Source organism: Anolis carolinensis, chromosome 3, assembly GCF_035594765.1.
Source record: "Anolis carolinensis isolate JA03-04 chromosome 3, rAnoCar3.1.pri, whole genome shotgun sequence".
Taxonomy (NCBI): Eukaryota; Metazoa; Chordata; class Lepidosauria; order Squamata; family Dactyloidae; genus Anolis; species Anolis carolinensis.
The window spans coordinates 167229627-167246648 of NC_085843.1; the positions used below are offsets into that span (position 1 = coordinate 167229627).

Sequence of the window (17022 nt, forward strand, 5' to 3'; positions counted from 1 at the left end):
AAACAACAGGAAAAACTCAGCTGCTATCAGGATCTCAAGATTGAACTTCAAAGACTCTGGCAGAAACCAGTGCAGGTGGTCCTGGTGGTGATGGGCACACTGGGTGCCATGCCAAAAGATCTCAGCCGGCATTTGGAAACAATAGACATTGACAAAATTACGATCGGCCAACTGCAAAAGGCCACCCTACTGGGATCTGCGCGCATCATCCAAAAATACATCACACGGTCCTTGACACTTGGGAAGTGTTCGACTTGTGATTTTGTGATACGAAATCCAGCATATCTATCTTGTTTGCTGTGTCATACAATATAATAATAATAATAATAATAATAATAATAATAATAATAATAATAATAATAATACCTCCCTATCTCTCTGAAGGGACTCTGGGCAGTTTCCAACATAGGTAAAACATTCAATTACCAGTACAAAACATATAACACAACCATTCTGCCACTGCAGCAACATGGGAGACTTCGTGTGTTGCACTAGCAACAATGGGGGGAAGCCAAGTGCCAGTGCTTCCCCCCGTGGTATCTGTTTTCTTGTAAGTTGGGCAATGCGGGCCGTGGGGTGATGGGTTCTTCATGCTCCTTGACGGGCATCACTGGATTCACCACAGTCCGTGGCAATTCTGGCAGGCCATATGATGAGGTCAAAAGTCTCATAAGAACTATGTATTCCTCATAGATATTGGGATTACACTGAATTCCATTCTCTTATTTTCCTCAGGGGAACTCTTATCTTAATCCTTGGTTCATATAGCAGACTATTTCAACATAGGTGGCAACATTCAAGCAAATGATGGAGAAAGTGTTGAATCAAATCTCAAACAATCTGGTTGACTCTTTTCTCTAGTACTGCTCCTTAGGTTTCTAATTTAACATTGAATGGCTAGGAGTGTTAAATGGTGCCATTGGGGTGCAGCCTAAAGAAAGATATTGACAGAAAATAGGAACTTTTTGATTTGAACATTTCTATGTGGCAATGGAGCCCCGGTGGCGAAGCGCGTTAAAGCGCTGAGCTGCTGAACTTGCAGACCGAAAGGTGCCAGGTTCAAATCCCGGGAGTGGCTTGAGCGCCCGCTGCTAGCTCCAGCTCCTGTCAACCTAGCAGTTCGAAAACATGCAAATGTGAGTAGATCAATAGGTACCACTCCAGTGGGAAGGTAACGGCGCTCCATGCAGTCATGCAGGCCACATGACCTTGGAGGTGTCTACGGACAACACCGGCTCTTCGGCTTAGAAATGGAGATGAGCACCAACCCCCAGAGTCAGACATGACTGGATTTAATGTCAGGGGAAACCTTTACCTTTACCTTATGTGGGAATTAAGGTTGGATTGAAATATATGCCATCAGTACTTACATGACGTCCTTGAAAAGCGATCATCTGAATTTCAAGGAATGGATCAAATGGACATCATATTAAATTCAGAAATGACACTGTTAGCAGAAAGGGAGCAGGGGATTCTGCTACTCTCTCTCTCTATGGCAACTAAATCTCCGAGGAAGTACATAATCAAAATCACTAACAAAACACTCAGCAAAATTTCTCAAGCATTGTTCCCAAATTCTTTAAAACCTTGCTAGTGAAAAGCTTGATTTCTCCTCTCAGAGTCATGTAAAATAGAACCACTCCTATTAAATATCCTTTATATGCTTTCTAAAAATACCATTTCAACATTGGCAGGGACAGATAAAGAATATGGATGATCAAGTGATGGCTAATGTGAATTTTGCTACATAACAATTCAGTTATCTATAGATATAAATGTGCGGGCATTAAATAAGTGTCCTGCTTCATTAATTTATAATAATTTATTGGAGTCCCTGGTGGCACAGCGGGTTAAACCTTTGAGCTGCTGAACTTGCTGATCAAAAGGTTGGTGGTTCGAATCTGGGGAGCGGAGTGAGCTCCTGCTATTAGCCCCAGCTTCTGACAACCTAGCAGTTTGAAAACATGCAAATGTGGGTAGATCAATAGGTACTGCTTTTGCGGCAAGGTAATAGTGCTCAATGCAGTCATTCTGGCCACATGACCTTGGAGGTGTCCACGGACAGCTTAGAAATGGACATGAGCACCAACCCCCTAGACTTAATGTCAGGGGAAATCCTTTACCTTTACCTTTATTAATTTGGAACTGTAATAATGATTATTTAAAATAGTCTGTAAAACTATATTCTGTGCAAGACCACATGATATGAACAAAATCAGAAAGGTTTTCTCTTTCTCTCCCCATTACCATTGTGATGTGCTCTCATAGTTGATGATTTATAATTGTTTATATGTTGCAATTTTATGTTCATGAAGCGTAGCAGTAAGCATAACAATTTTGCTTTTGAAGTCCGAGACTAGTTTTTTTTACCTCTCCAGACTTCCTAGACTGCCTATTTTTGGCACATAAGGGAAGAACTGTATTTTTGGAAGCTTCCAGGAGCTGTAATTCAGATTCTGATTGTGGACTCGTCTACTGTCATATAATGTAGCTTGAAATGACATCATATGGTCAGTGTAGACTCATATAGCGTAGTTTAACTACATTATATGAGTTTAGCAACATAAGAATACCAAGGAATCTAAAATGTAATGCTGGTTTCTTCGATAAACACAAAACTATATTCTTCTAGGTTGTGATGATTACTACTAATAATTTCTACTAATACAGTAGAATCTCACTTATCCAACTTTTGCTTATCCAACATTCTGGATTATCCAACACATTTTTGTAATCAATGTTTTCAATACATCGTGATATTTTGGTGCTAAATTTGTAAATACAGTAATTACTGCATAGCATTACTGAGTATTGAACTACTTTTTCTGTCAAATTTGTTGTATAACATAATGTTTTGGTGCTTAATTTGTAAAATCATAACCTAATTTGATGTTTAATAGGCTTTTCCTTAATCCCTCCTTATTATCCAAGATATTTGCTTATCCAACATTCTGCCGGCCCATTTATGTTGGATAAGTGAGACTCTACTGTAGTTTCTACATACCTGTTTAAGGATTCTCTCTGATCTAAAGGCAGAAACACAGATACAGCTCAAGAACTGTGAAAGAGTACAAAATGTTCAATTTCCTACATGAGAGCATTTCTTTTATGGGGGGAAAACCTCAAGGATAAGTTTAAGGAACATAATAGTACTTTTCTCCATCTTTTTAAAACCCAATTCTTATGTAGGTCCCATATGCAGCTCGTGTGTGTCTGCTTTTGGAGCAAGATCTGTAACCATCTTCAGTGGCTTTATGGTTGCTGGAGGCTTGATGATCAGCAGCTTTGCACCTAATATCTACTTCCTTCTCTGTTCCTATGGAATCATTGTTGGTAAGAGAATTCACAGAAATAGTTTTTGGATTATCTGTTAGCTGAATAGATGTTTTATGGTGACTGTTGAATTCTAAATTGGACCATGATATTTCAGCTTACTCTTTGATTGTGCAATGGCTTTGAATTGTACAGAGGTTTGCAGGAGTTTGTCTTCCAAGTTCTTTGCAAATTTAGAGAGGACGAATACCTTCCAAAATTTCATAGATGAGACCTGGGACACTCTTGGCCAAGCAACATCAGAGTATGCTTAAGAAGGCAGAAGTTACTAATGAGGAACAAGATATAAGTTAGAAGAGGCTGAAGCAGTTTGCTTTTTTTCTGAAGGCCCTTCCACACTGACCTCTATCCCAGGATCTGTTCCCAGATTATCTGCTTTGAATTGGATTATAAGCGTCACAGGGCTGTAGCCAGAAAAAAAAATCGGAGGGGGTTTTGAAAATTTGGGGGGGGGGGGATGAACCCCTAACCACACCCCTCCCGCCGGCAACAGACCTGTCAATATCTGCTTGAGATAGTGTCTGGAGGGACTCTTAATTTTTTGCGTCTCATAGACTTAGCATGGGGATTTGGTTAACCAGTTAAAATTCATGAGTAATCCAGGTTTTTTTTTAACCTGAAAATCTTCAGGGGTGGTTTGAACCCTTAACCCCCCCCCCCCCCCCCCCCCCCCCCGCTACAAGCCTGAGCATCTACACTGCCGGATAATCTTGGATAAACAGATAATCTGGGATCTGCTCCTAGGACAATGATGGGCAACCTTTTGCGCTTGGTGTGTCAAAATTCACCAAAAAACCTAGCATGACTTGGGTGGTGTATCACTTCGAGAAAAAAACCCATAATTTCGCAATATGTGTAGTTTAAATAACAAAAATATATAATTGTAATATATAACTGTATTCAATAAATCTAAAACTGTTTACTGCCATTATTTCCATGTACAACAATCTATGGTACCTCTAGCAGTTTACATGCTGATTTCTCTCTATTCTAGTTTCAATGTAGTCATAATGAATAATATAATAATAATATAATAGTAATAATATGATAATATACTACAATAATAATAGAATAATAATAGCATATATATATATATATATATATATATATATATATATATCATAATTCCCATGGAATAAACAACAAAACCACTGGACCAAATCAAACCAAATTTGGCCACAAAAGACATAGTCATCCAATCAATCTGCATGCAGCAGCGTGTCAGCAAAAATGGCTAGGCGTGTCAGTGCTGACACGCGTGTCATAGGTTGGCCATCACTGTCCTAGGATATAGAGCAGTGTGGAAGGGGCCAGAGTCTCCTCTTCTCTCCCTCTACTGCAGTGGTTCTCAACCTGTGGGCCGTGGCCCAGCAGTGGGCTGCGAGAATGAAAATCTGGTCCATGAACCTCCTTCCTTATTTATTTATTTATTTATTTATATTATATTATTAATTTTATTTTTGCTCCTTTCCGCAAAGCTGATCTTTGCATTGGATAGGCCACATCAGCTCTAGATTATTAAATATGATTTTCTGTGAGCTAGCAGATGGCAGGAGCCTCTGGTGGCTCAGTGTGTTAAAGCGCTGAGCTGCTGAACTTGCAGACCGAAAGGTCCCAGGTTCAAACCCTGGGAGTGGAGTGAGCGCCTGCTGTCAGCTCCAGCTTCTGCCAACCTAGCAGTTCGAAAACATGCAAATGTGAGTAGATCAATAGGTACCGCTCTGGTGGGAAGGTAACGGTGTTCCATACAGTCATTCCGACCACATGACCTTGGAGGTGTCTACGGACAACGCCAGCTCTTCGGCTTAGAAATGGAGATGAGCACCAACCCCCAGAGTCAGACACAACTGGACTTAACGTCAGGGGAAACCTTTACCTTTACCTAGCAGATGGCAACTACTGGATGGCATATGGTCTGTATCAGAAACTGGAGCTGCTGTGGTCTATCCAATGTGATTTTCTGTATCAGCACCCTAAATAACCAGACCAAATCTAAAGTTGACTAAAAACTGATTCGTAACCCTTTTGGTACTAATATTGGAGAGTGGTCCCTGGTCAAAATGGGCCCTGGTCAAAAAAGGTTGGGAACTACTGCTCTACTGAGTTAATTGAGTGGAGACTATTCATTCACCTTGAATTCAGTTTGTCACATTGAAACTGAGGACAAAAGATGGAAAGTGGGAGGAGGACAAGGAAACTGGGACATTTTAAGGCAGCTGAAAAAGTGGGATGACAAAAGCTTTATCAGTGACTCTTTCTACACTGCCATATAATCCAGATTGTCAAATCAGATAATCCATATTATCTTCTTTGAACTGGATTATATGAGTCTGCACTGCCGTATAATCCAGTTCAAAGCAGAAAATCTGGATTTTATATGTCAGTGTAGAAGGGGCCAGTATTGTCCCTACCAGTTGGAGGTTTGAGCATGTGCTATGTTGGGGCTTTATGAATGGCAAAATTGCTTTTTCTCCCTGTTAACTGAATGAACCACCTTGACATTATATTCAAAATGGTCAAAATGTTAATTTGCTACGATGAATGCCTGATTTTTTTTTGTACTATTACATATTTTTTATATTTTAAGGTCTCGGCTGTGGCTTACTGTACACTGCAACAGTAACTATCACATGTCAATATTTTGACAAGCGCAGAGGACTTGCACTTGGCCTGATTTCTACAGGTATGTTTTATTCTGTTTATCTACCTGTTCTAAGTGTCCTTATCTAGAAATTATCACTTCATTAAATGGGAACTCTTCATCTCAATTTTGAAACTGTGAGTAAGGATAGTAACACACCGTGGTATTATCATATCTAAGCATTACATCTGTCCAGAAGAAACCATGATTAAATTCATTTCCTCACTTCTCCAGCCTCCCTAAGCGATGCACAGATCTTGTTGGTGACTTTGGGTGCATCTACAATTTTATATTAATCAGTTTGACCACTTCTAGTTTGTTAATTATTCTCCGTCATATACTTCTGTGCAGAATACATCCTGAACTGCAAAGATGTAGGGTTTGCCAATATTTGTGAAAATGTTTTTAACAATTTTTGAATATTTTTTGAATATTTTTTTCTATCCTTAATCTGAAGTAAATATAAGTCTCTCTTCCATTCAGTAATATCTGTTTTTAAAACCAGACTTTCATGCATTCTGTTTCCATCTGCAATTAATTTTCATTTTCTTTCCCTTTTTTTTGCAACCTGCTATATTACATTATGTCATGCTAACCTGGTATTTTGCCTTGGTCAGACCACACTTGGAATACTGTGTCCAATTCTGGGCACCACGATTTAAGGGAGATGTTGACAAGCTGGAATGTGTCCAGAGGAGGGCGACTAAAATGATCAAAGGTCTGGAGAACAAGCCCTATGAGGAGCGGCTTAAAGAGCTGGGCATATTTAGACTGCAGAAGAGAAGGCTGAGAGCAGACACGATAGCCATGTATAAATATATGAGGGGAAGTCATAGGGAGGAGGGAGCAAGCTTGTTTTCTGCTGCCCTGGAGACTAGGACACAGAACAATGGCTTCAAACTACAGGAAAGGAGGTTCCACCTGAACATTAGGAAGAACTTCCTAACAGTGAGAGATGTTCTGCAGTGGAACTCCCTGCTGCGGAATGTGGTGGAGACGCCTTCTTTGTAGGCTTTTAAGCAGAGACTGGATGGCCATCTGTCGGGGGTTCTTTGAAGGTGTTTTTCCTTCATGGCAGGGGGTTGGACTGGATGACTCACGAGATCTCTTCCAACTCTGTGATTCTATAATTCAGCTGAGACGAAACTCTAGAAAATTGTGTCTCTAAAGATACAGTAGAGTCTCACTTATCCAAGACTCGCTTATCCAAGGTTCTGGATTATCCAAGGCATTTTTGCAGTCAATGTTTTCAATATATCATGATATTTTGGTGCTAAACTCGTAAATACAGTAATTACAATTACATTACTGCATATTGAACTACTTTTTCTGTCTCATTTGTTGTATAACATCATGTTTTGGTGCTTAATTTGTAAAATCAACCTAATTTGATGTTTAATACGCTTTTCCTTAATCCCTCCTTATTATCCAAGATATTCACTTATCCAAGGTTCTGCCGGCCTGTTTAGCTTTGATAAGTGAGACTCTATTGCAGGGGTCCCCAAACTAAGGCCCGGGGGCCAGATGTGGCCCTCCAAGGTCATTTACCTGGCCCCCGCCCTCAGTTTTATAATATAATATATTGTATATACATATAATATTGATAATAATATTATAATGTAATACAATATAACACTAATAATACTACCATATAATAATATTAATTATATATTCTATATTACATATAATATTACTAATAATATTACAGTATAGTGGTATAGTTCAATATAGTAATATATAATGCTAATATTGTGCTATGCTAATAATATAATATATTGTATGTACATATAATTTGTAAGCCACTCTGAGTCCCCTTTAGGGTGAGAAGTGTGTGATACAAATGTAGTAAATAAATGCAGTAAATAAATAATAAATAAATTTTAGACTTAGGCTCGCCCAAAGTCTGAAATGACTTAAAGGCACACAACAACAACAACCCTAATTAACTTGACTATCTCATTGGCCAGAAGCAGGACCACACTTCCCATTGAAATCCTGATAAATGTATGTTGGTTAAAATTGTTTTTATTTTTAAATATTGTATTCTTTCATTGTTGTTGTTGTTGTTGTTGTTGTTGTTGTTGTTTTTGCACTACAAATAAGACATATGCAGTGTGCATCGGAATTTGTTTGTATTTTTTTCAAATGATAATCTGGCCCCTCAACAGTCTGAAGGATTTTGGACCGGCCCTCAGCTTAAAAAGTTTGAGGACCCCTGCTCTATTGTATATACATTCATTCTTTCAGTATTACCTGATCAAGAAAAAATGAGTTCTGTTGTTTCTGATGACTTTAAAAAGAAAACAATACAGATATTCTTAAAGGTATATAAGAATATACTGTATATACTCGAGTATAAGCCGACCTGAATATAAGCCAAGGCACCTAATTTTACCACAATAACTGGGAAAACTTATTGACTCGAGTATAAGAGGAGGGTGGGAAATGCAGCAGCTACGGGTCAAATTCAAAAATAAAAATAGATATTAATAAAATTGCATTATTTGAGGCATCAGTAGGTTAAATGTTTTTGAATATTTATATAAAACTGTAATTTAAGATAATAATAAGACTTTAATAAGATAAGACTGTCCAACTCCGAATACCTATATACTCAAGTATAAGCCGACCTGAATAGAAGCCAGCCAGGACCGTCACTCGAGTATAAGCCGAGGGGAGCTTTTTCAGCCCTAAAAAAGGACTGAAAAACCAGGCTTATACTCAAGTATATACAGTACTCTTTTCAAGAATTCTAGGTAGAATTATTTGATGGACATTACACTTAACTTTAAGATTTGATTGTTGCTTCCTCCGCAGAAAGCAGTGTCTTCAGATAAAGTTGTATGGGATTCATATAGTATAGTGACCTGTTAGCTTTGCCAAACCTATACAACTTATGAACCACTGTGCCAAACTCAGCATGGCACCTTCTAAGGCCCCATCTACACTGATGCTGTAATGCAGATCCAAATGACTCAAAACTGAGGCAGCCACCAAATGCACACTGCTGATGCATGCTGTAGAGTGCATTTATGGGTATACAGGACATTAAAAGTTGCAGGAAAGTTCAGGTTCAGCCAAATGATGCACTGTGGCAGATGCTACTGTATCCAAGATCCAGGGCGAAATCAGCTTCTCGAGATGCCATTGTGAAATACAGTGTTCCCTCACTACGTTGTGGTTCACTTATCACAGATTCGCTGTTTCGCGGTTTTTCAATAAACTCTAAAAGACTATTATAAATCATAAAAAATTACAATTTATAGCCTAAGAAAAGGAGGAAGGAGAAGCCAAAGAGAGAGAAAAGAAGCCCAAGTGGCAATGGGAGGAGAAGGAGTCGATTTATCAACACACAATTGGTTGATAAAGACTTAAAATAGTGTATAACTACTAAAATAATGTATAAATATTAAAATAAATATAGTGCCAATACTTCATGGATTTTCACTTATTGTGGAACCTAACCCCCGCGATAAGTGAGGGAACACTGTATACTGTTTTGAAGCTGGGTTCATCGCTTCAAAATAACATATATATTCGGAGAAAAACCTCTTCTTGTTACAAATCCAGTGTCGAATCAGTGTCTAATATAGCTTGTTTCAAAATAATTTAAAGTTTTTCTGTTTTCCCTTTTCAGGCTCCAGTCTTGGACTTTTTATATATGCCGCCCTACAAAAAGAACTCATTGAATTGTATGGACTGGATGGGTGTTTGCTTCTTGTTGGAGCACTGTCTCTAAATATATTAGCATGTGGGAGTCTCATGAGGCCTTTGCAGTCAAGCGGGTCCACTTTGCCGGGCCAGCCAAGTTCTGAGAAAATTCCAGATCAATACCTCCTTTATAATGAAAAAGAAAAGAATGTTTATGAAGACAACATAAAGATATTTGAAAAAGCCACGGATGATGGAAAAGGTGTGCCTTGTACAGATTGTAAGCAGGATGCTCTTACAATAAAAAACAGTCTATTATCAGTAACACCAGGAGAGACAGGCACATACAAAAAGAAAGTTGCGGAACAGACATATCTCTGCAAACAGTTTGCCAAGAAGAAATGGCACCTATATTTAGACTACTGGGAGGAAACGCTGGAACTTTTTAAGAACAAAGTATTTTCATCACTTTTTATTGCCATCTTCTTCTTTGACATTGGTGGATTTCCTCCTTCCCTACTGATGGAAGACATTGCAAGAAGTTCAAACATCAGTGAAGAAGAATGTATCATTCCTCTCATTTCTATCATAGGCATTATGACTGCCATTGGTAAACTTGTTCTAGGAATCTTAGCAGATTTTGCCTGGATTAATACTTTATATCTGTATGTCTTGACTTTAATATCGACTGCAGTGGCACTGGTGTTGATTCCATTTGCCCAAAGTTATATTACACTGGCAATTCTTTCAGGCATTTTAGGCTTTCTGACAGGCAATTGGTCAATTTTCCCATATGTCACAACAAAGACAGTGGGCATTGAGAAGTTAACACACGCATACGGGATACTGATGTTTTTTGCCGGACTTGGAAACAGCCTTGGACCACCAATAGTAGGTAAGAGTGCATATTAGCTGCATATACATTTACTCTGAATAATCATTTTCTCTTTTTGAAATACATTTATATACAAAATGTTATTGAAGAATGTCCCGCCTATGGAACGCCCTCCCCATTGAAGTCAGCAGGCTCCCTCCCTCCTATCCTTCCATAGGAAGGTTAAAACTTGGTTATGGGGCCAGGCTTTTGAATAGTAATTGGCAGCGTTAATTATTATCATGTACTCTGGAACTCAATTGACAGACCCAGTTTTTTGAACTGAACACGCCTACCTGTATTTTATAATGTGTTTTATGAATACTGATGTAAGTTAATAATATATTTTTAACTGATTTATATTGCACTGTATAATTTTTATATATGCGTTTTATTGTAAGCCGCCCTGAGTCCCCTGTTGGGTGAGAAGGGCGGGATATAAATATTGTAATAAATAAATAATAATAAATGTAAGAAATACTAGGCCAAGGGCAAGGTGGGTGGATGGTATCCTTGAAGTGACTGGCTTGACGTTGAAGGAACTAAGGGTGGCAATGGCCGAGAGGGAGCTTTGGCGTGGGCTGGTCCATGAAGTCATGAAGAGTCAAAAGCGACTGAATGAAAAAACAACAACAACAAGAAATACTCTTTACAAACATAGTGTTCTAAGTGCTCCATTGTATGCTATCTTCTGACTTGCATAATTTGAAAAGCAGTAATTTTTATTAGATTTGACTTGCCCCAGAAATGTTATTAATGACATGCCATCATATTTGAGAGTTAATATAAAACCTATTTTGTGATGGTGGGAGTCTGGAAGTTAAATAAGCAAAAGGAGTAGGGATTGTGAACAGGATATACTGTCATACTAGAATTTTTTGGCATTTGTTACAGTCCCATACCTAGGACTGTGTACGTTACAAGTAACAAGAGAACATAGAATCCTATGTACTAAACATAATATAAGAATACAGAGTTCCCTCACTACTTCGTGGTTCACTTTTCGCGGATTCGCTGTTTTGCGGTTTTTCAATAAACTCTAAAAGAATATTATAAATCATAAAAATTTACAATTTACAGCCTAAGGAAGGGAGGAAGGAGAAACTGAAGGGAGAGAAAAGGAGCCCAAGTGGCAATGGAAGGAGAAGGAGGAGATTTATCAACACACAATTGGTTGATAAAGACTTAAAATAGTGTATAACTACTAAAATAACGTATAAATATTAAAATAAATAAAGTGTCCCTATTTCACGGATTTTCACTTATTGTGGGTGGTCCTGGAACGTAACCCCCGTGATAAGTGAGGGAACACTGTATTGAACAGATAAATCCTTATATCTAGGGATGTCTTCTACTAGAGGCCCATCTATATGGGCCACAAAATGTGTGGTTTGGAGTGAGAATAAGTTGAACTGGTTGAACTTATAAGTTGAACAGGGCTGGAGTGAGAATAAGTTGAACTGGTTGAACTTATAAGTTGAACAGGGCTGGTTTGGAGTGAGAATAAATTGAACTGGCTCCGGAGGCAGCTATGTTATCTATCTTCATTTTACTGCTGTAGTGGGACAAAATCCTGATGGTGGGGTAAAATCAGATTGATTGGTTTTCCTTTGGAAGATCTTGGACATCCTCAGTAAGCCCAAGTGTAACTTCTGGTCGAATTCAGGATTTGTGGCCTGTAGTAAGAGTGTGTGATATGCCAGAAATCAGTTCAGTTTTCATTTCAAATTTTGGGTACCCCCCCCCCCCCTTTGTTTTCGGGAAGATTCTTCCCGAAACGGAACTGGAACTCCGGATCCCGAATTACGAATCTGAACAGACCCCCTCCGAATCTCCCAGAATCTTTCCAAAAACAACATGAGAGGGGAGAAACCCAAAAACAGAACGGAAACAGAACAGTTTTGCACACCCCTACCATATAAACAAGCCCTAATTAACACCATTCATCTATTCATGTTATCTACTGTTATTGTCAGTGGCCCCCAAAGTTACAGATAGAGAGTATTTCCCAATCCTACCTGATAAATGTGCAAAACTGAACCTGGATTGTTCAGAGTGCCATGACTCCCCAAAAAAACCAAACCAAACTAAACAAAACCTTAGAAATGTTTATTTTCTGCCAGCTCAGTACTAAACCTTGTAAGTGGCCTTGTAAGAACTCTCTATATTGTAGCAGAACAACAAGGAGAGCAGCAGGCTGCTTCAAGCTTAGTTTGTCAGCAGATGGGAATGTGGACATAATGGCAGATAGTAATTTGCACAAATTACCCCAACTGCGTGGATAGCCCTACTATTAGACGGAGTGACATGTCCGCCTCGGGCAGGAGATTTGGGATGTGATAGCAGGGGAACAAATTTTTTCTTGATTGATCGTTATTTTATTTTTACGGCCAGGGATGTTAAAAGGTGTTTGTGGGAATTCCTGACACATGTGCAATAACAACTCTCCTGCCTCCAGACACAATGTACCTTTTCTTGGGTGGCCTCAACAAACTGACCTCAATCAGCAAATTGTCATTGGGCTAGATTTACCAAACCATCCTAAAACTATGATTTGATATCATAATTTGGCAGACTGTCCTAAACCATGGTTTATGAACAGACATAGATTCTGATATTAACACAAATCATGTTTTAGCATGATGTTTAAATATAGCCAATGTCTTATTTCACTCGGAGATATGACTATTTATTTACCCTTTTAATGGACAAGCAGAAAGCAGTCTGTTATTTTTAACTGCCTAGAATAATAATAAGGAGCCCTGGTGGTGAAGTGTGTTAAAGCGCTGAGCTGCTGAACTTGCAGACTGAAAGGTCCCAGGTTCAAACACCAGGAGCGGCGTGAGCAGCCGCTGTTAGCTCCAGCTTCTGCCAACCTAGCAGTTCGAAAACATGCCAATGTGAGTAGATCAATAGGTACCGCTCCGGCGGGAAGGTAACGGCGCTCCATGTAGTCATGCCGGCCACATGACCTTGGAGGTGTCTACAGACAACACCGGCTCTTCTGCTTAGAAATGGAGATGAGCACCAACCCTCAGAGTAAGACATGACTGCACTTAACATCAGGGGAAACCTTTACCTTTTCCTTAGAATAGTAATAAAATTCTGCTTTTGCAGAAGTATGTGTTGCATGTGGTCACACTCCCCCTGAAGACACAGGTTCGCGGTCTGTGGTTACTCCTGGACTCATTGCTGATCCTGGAGCCTCAGGTGTCAGTGGTGGCCGGGAGTGCTTTTGCACAATTAAAAGTTGTGTGCCAGCTGCGCCTGTACCTTGAGACGCCAGATCTGGTCATGGCAGTCCATGCTTTATCTCATCCCATTTGGACTACTGTAACACTTTCTACGTGGGGCTACCTTTGAAGATAGTTCAGAAGCTTCAGCTGGTACAGAGATCTGCAGCCAGATTATTGACTGGTTCTCCGGTCTAAATACAAAATGCTGGTCATTACCTTTAAAGCCCTAAACAGTTCGGTCCCAATCTATCTAGGAAACTGCATCTCCTTGTACAAGGCTTCAATCAACTGAGAAGGCCCTACTCTCAGTCCCACCCCTGTCTCAAGCATGGCTGGTGGGAATGAGAGAAGGAGCCTTCTCGGTGGCCACCCCCTGATCAAAATGGTCACCTCCTTATTCTCTTTTAAGAAGCAACTTAAAATAGTCTTATGCTCTCAGGCATACAATGAGAAGGAGGAATAAAGTTCATAGCACCGATTAATGGAACAGAAAGGGATTTGGCATTCTACCTCAGCTGGCTTTTAATTGTTTTAATGATAATTATTTGATGCACTTGTTTATTTTAATCCACTGCGTGGAGCCTCCGGTGACCTAGGGGATAAAAGCCTTGTGACTTGAAGGTTGGGTTGCTGACCTGAAGGCTGCCAGGTTCGAATCCTACCTGGGGAGAGTGCGGATGAGCTCCCTCTGTCAGCTCCAGCTCCATGTGGGGACATGAGAGAAGACTCCCACAAGGATGGTAAAACATCAAAACATCCGGGCGTCCCCTGGGCAATGTCCTTGCAGACGGCCAATTCTCTCACTCCAGAAGCAACTCCAGTTGCTCCTGATACACACACACACAAAAGCACTGCGTAATGTATTATATTTTTTTCTTGTTAAATTTTCACTTTTGTTTATATAGACATTGAATGTTTGCCTGTTATCATGTTGGAAGCCGCCCTGAGTCCCCTTGGGGAGATCGGGCGGGTTACAAATAAATGATGATGATGATGATGATTACAGTAGAGTCTCACTTATCCAAGCTAAACGGGCCGGCAGAACCTTGGATAAGCGAATATCTTGGATAATAAGGAGAGATTAAGGAAAAGCCTATTAAACATCAAATTAGGTTATGATTTTACAAATTAAGCACCAAAACATCATGTTATACAACAAATTTGACAGAAAAAGTAGTTCAATACACAGTAATGTTATGTTGTAATTACTGTATTTACGAATTTAGCATCAAAATATCACGCTATATTGAAAACATTGACTACAAAAAAGGCTTGGATGATCCAGAGGCTTGGATAAGCGAGGCTTGGATAAGTGAGACTCTACTGTATTATTATTATTTTATTATGACACAGCAAACAAGATAGATGTGCTGGATTTCATATCACAAAATCACAAGTCGAACACTTCCCAAGTGTCTAGGACTGTGTGATGTATTTTCGGATGATGGGCGCAGATCCCAGCAGGGTGGCCTTTTGCAGTTGGCAGATCGTAATTTTGTCAATATCTATTATTATTATTATTATTATTATTATTATTTTCCTCTGATGGCTCTTTTTATTCTTTCTCAGGTTGGTTTTATGACTGGACAAAGTCTTACGACATGGCATTTTACTTCAGTGGACTTTGCGTTCTGTTTGGAGGACTGCTTTTGCTGGTGGCAGCCCTGCCATGTTGGAACAGCACAGAAAACAGCAGACAATCGGAAAAGCCACATCCAAATATTTATTCCTATACAGGTGCATCCGTTGCATAGGTTACAGTGTGGAACAGCTGCTGATGCGTTCTCTCTCTCTCTCTCTCGTCTCTCATTGTTTTATACTGCACTGCAACATATTTTAGTAATTTTTCCACTTATTTATAATTCAACTTTTTATACTCCTTTGAAATGCTTGTAGCATTGACCAGAGCCTCTTCCATGGACATTTTTTTTTATCTGTTTCTGGCTATGGCAGATGAGGCTCCTTTAGCACGAAATACCTTTTGCTTTTTCAATCACCAGAAAGCCTTTTTATACCACTTGATTACAGCCTGTCCAGTTTAATATATGCTCAGGAACAATATAATACATAGGTGGAGTACCACTGGAAGAACTTTGCCACAGCCTTTGGTGTTGAACACTTTGCTACTACTCTCTAATGCTGGATGTCAGGTGGAGGCGTTATACTATACATACTTAATATTATAATTCTGAAAGGTTGTGTGCAGATCTGCTCTGTGCCCAGTGAATCATACAGTGAGATCTGATCTGGAGCCGGCACTGTTTGCTCTTCTGTGACCTCCTTTCTCTTTCTAGTACTGTTCTGTATTACAAGTTTCATCAACTAATTATTTTTGTAATGGAACGAAACCTATTTTATACAGACTTTTATATAAGCAGTTTGTGTTTGTTTATCTTTTGACAAAGATAAATCTTGCTTCAGAAATCTTGATAGCCCTGTAAAGAGAGACTTTGAAGACAATCTGATCATATCAGCCTGAATGTAATCAGCGTTTAGTGCTTCTTTCTGATAGGATAAATGTTATGAAATGTTCTCAAGGTCTCATATGTTGACATGAGGAAGATTTTATTCACATCGCCTGAGAAGTAAATTGAACTGCCAAAAAAAAAAGGGGGGAGGGGGAAGCTTCCAGAAGTGGCAGAAAGTTCTACACTCCAAATACGTTACCTCTCACGTCTTCAGAAGTTTTTTGTTTAAAAACTCTGTTAAACCCAAAGTGATAAAACCAAGGAATAAATACAGGTTGTAAAATATTCAGTCACGCGATCTTCATATATGTTTACCCCAAGTCACTGTCTCTTTACTAAAAACTCTTAACAGGAGCATCCTAAGTATTCAAAACATTTTAAAAGAGACAAATTTGCAGCCTCTTCTCTTAGACTCCTTCTGCACTACCATATAATCCAGATTATCAAAGCAGATGGGGTTTTTTTGTGTCAGGAGAGATTTGAGAAACGGCAGGTCGCTTCTGTTGTGAGAGAATTGGTCATCTGCAAGGACGTTGCCTAGGGGATGTTTTGATATTTTTTACCATCCTTGTTGAAGACTTCTCTCATGTCCCTGCATGCAGCAGGAGCTGTCAGAGGGAGCTCATCCACTCGCTCCCTGGGTTGGATTCGAACTGGCAACCTTCAAGTCAGCAACCCAACCTTCAAGTCATCAGTCCTGCCAGCACAAGGGTTTAACCCACTGAACCACGGGGGGGGCTACAATCATTATCTGCTTTGAAATGGATTATATGAGTCTACATTGCCATAAACGTAAAGGTTTTTCCCAACATTAAGTCC

At 39.4% G+C, this 17022-nt stretch overlaps 1 protein-coding gene across 1 annotated transcript in view; it reads left to right on the plus strand.

Annotated features, from left to right (window-relative positions):
* The window catches only part of slc16a9 (solute carrier family 16 member 9), a 34277-nt gene extending 17789 nt beyond the window's left edge, over positions 1 to 16488 (plus strand). The window contains exons 4-7 of the mRNA XM_008116401.3: positions 3190 to 3333; positions 5921 to 6016; positions 9612 to 10520; positions 15305 to 16488. Coding sequence (XP_008114608.2) covers positions 3190 to 3333; positions 5921 to 6016; positions 9612 to 10520; positions 15305 to 15489 — 1334 coding nt within the window. The 3' untranslated portion in view covers positions 15490 to 16488. The remainder of the gene's footprint in view (positions 1 to 3189; positions 3334 to 5920; positions 6017 to 9611; positions 10521 to 15304) is intronic.
* Positions 16489 to 17022: the final 534 nt, after the last annotated feature.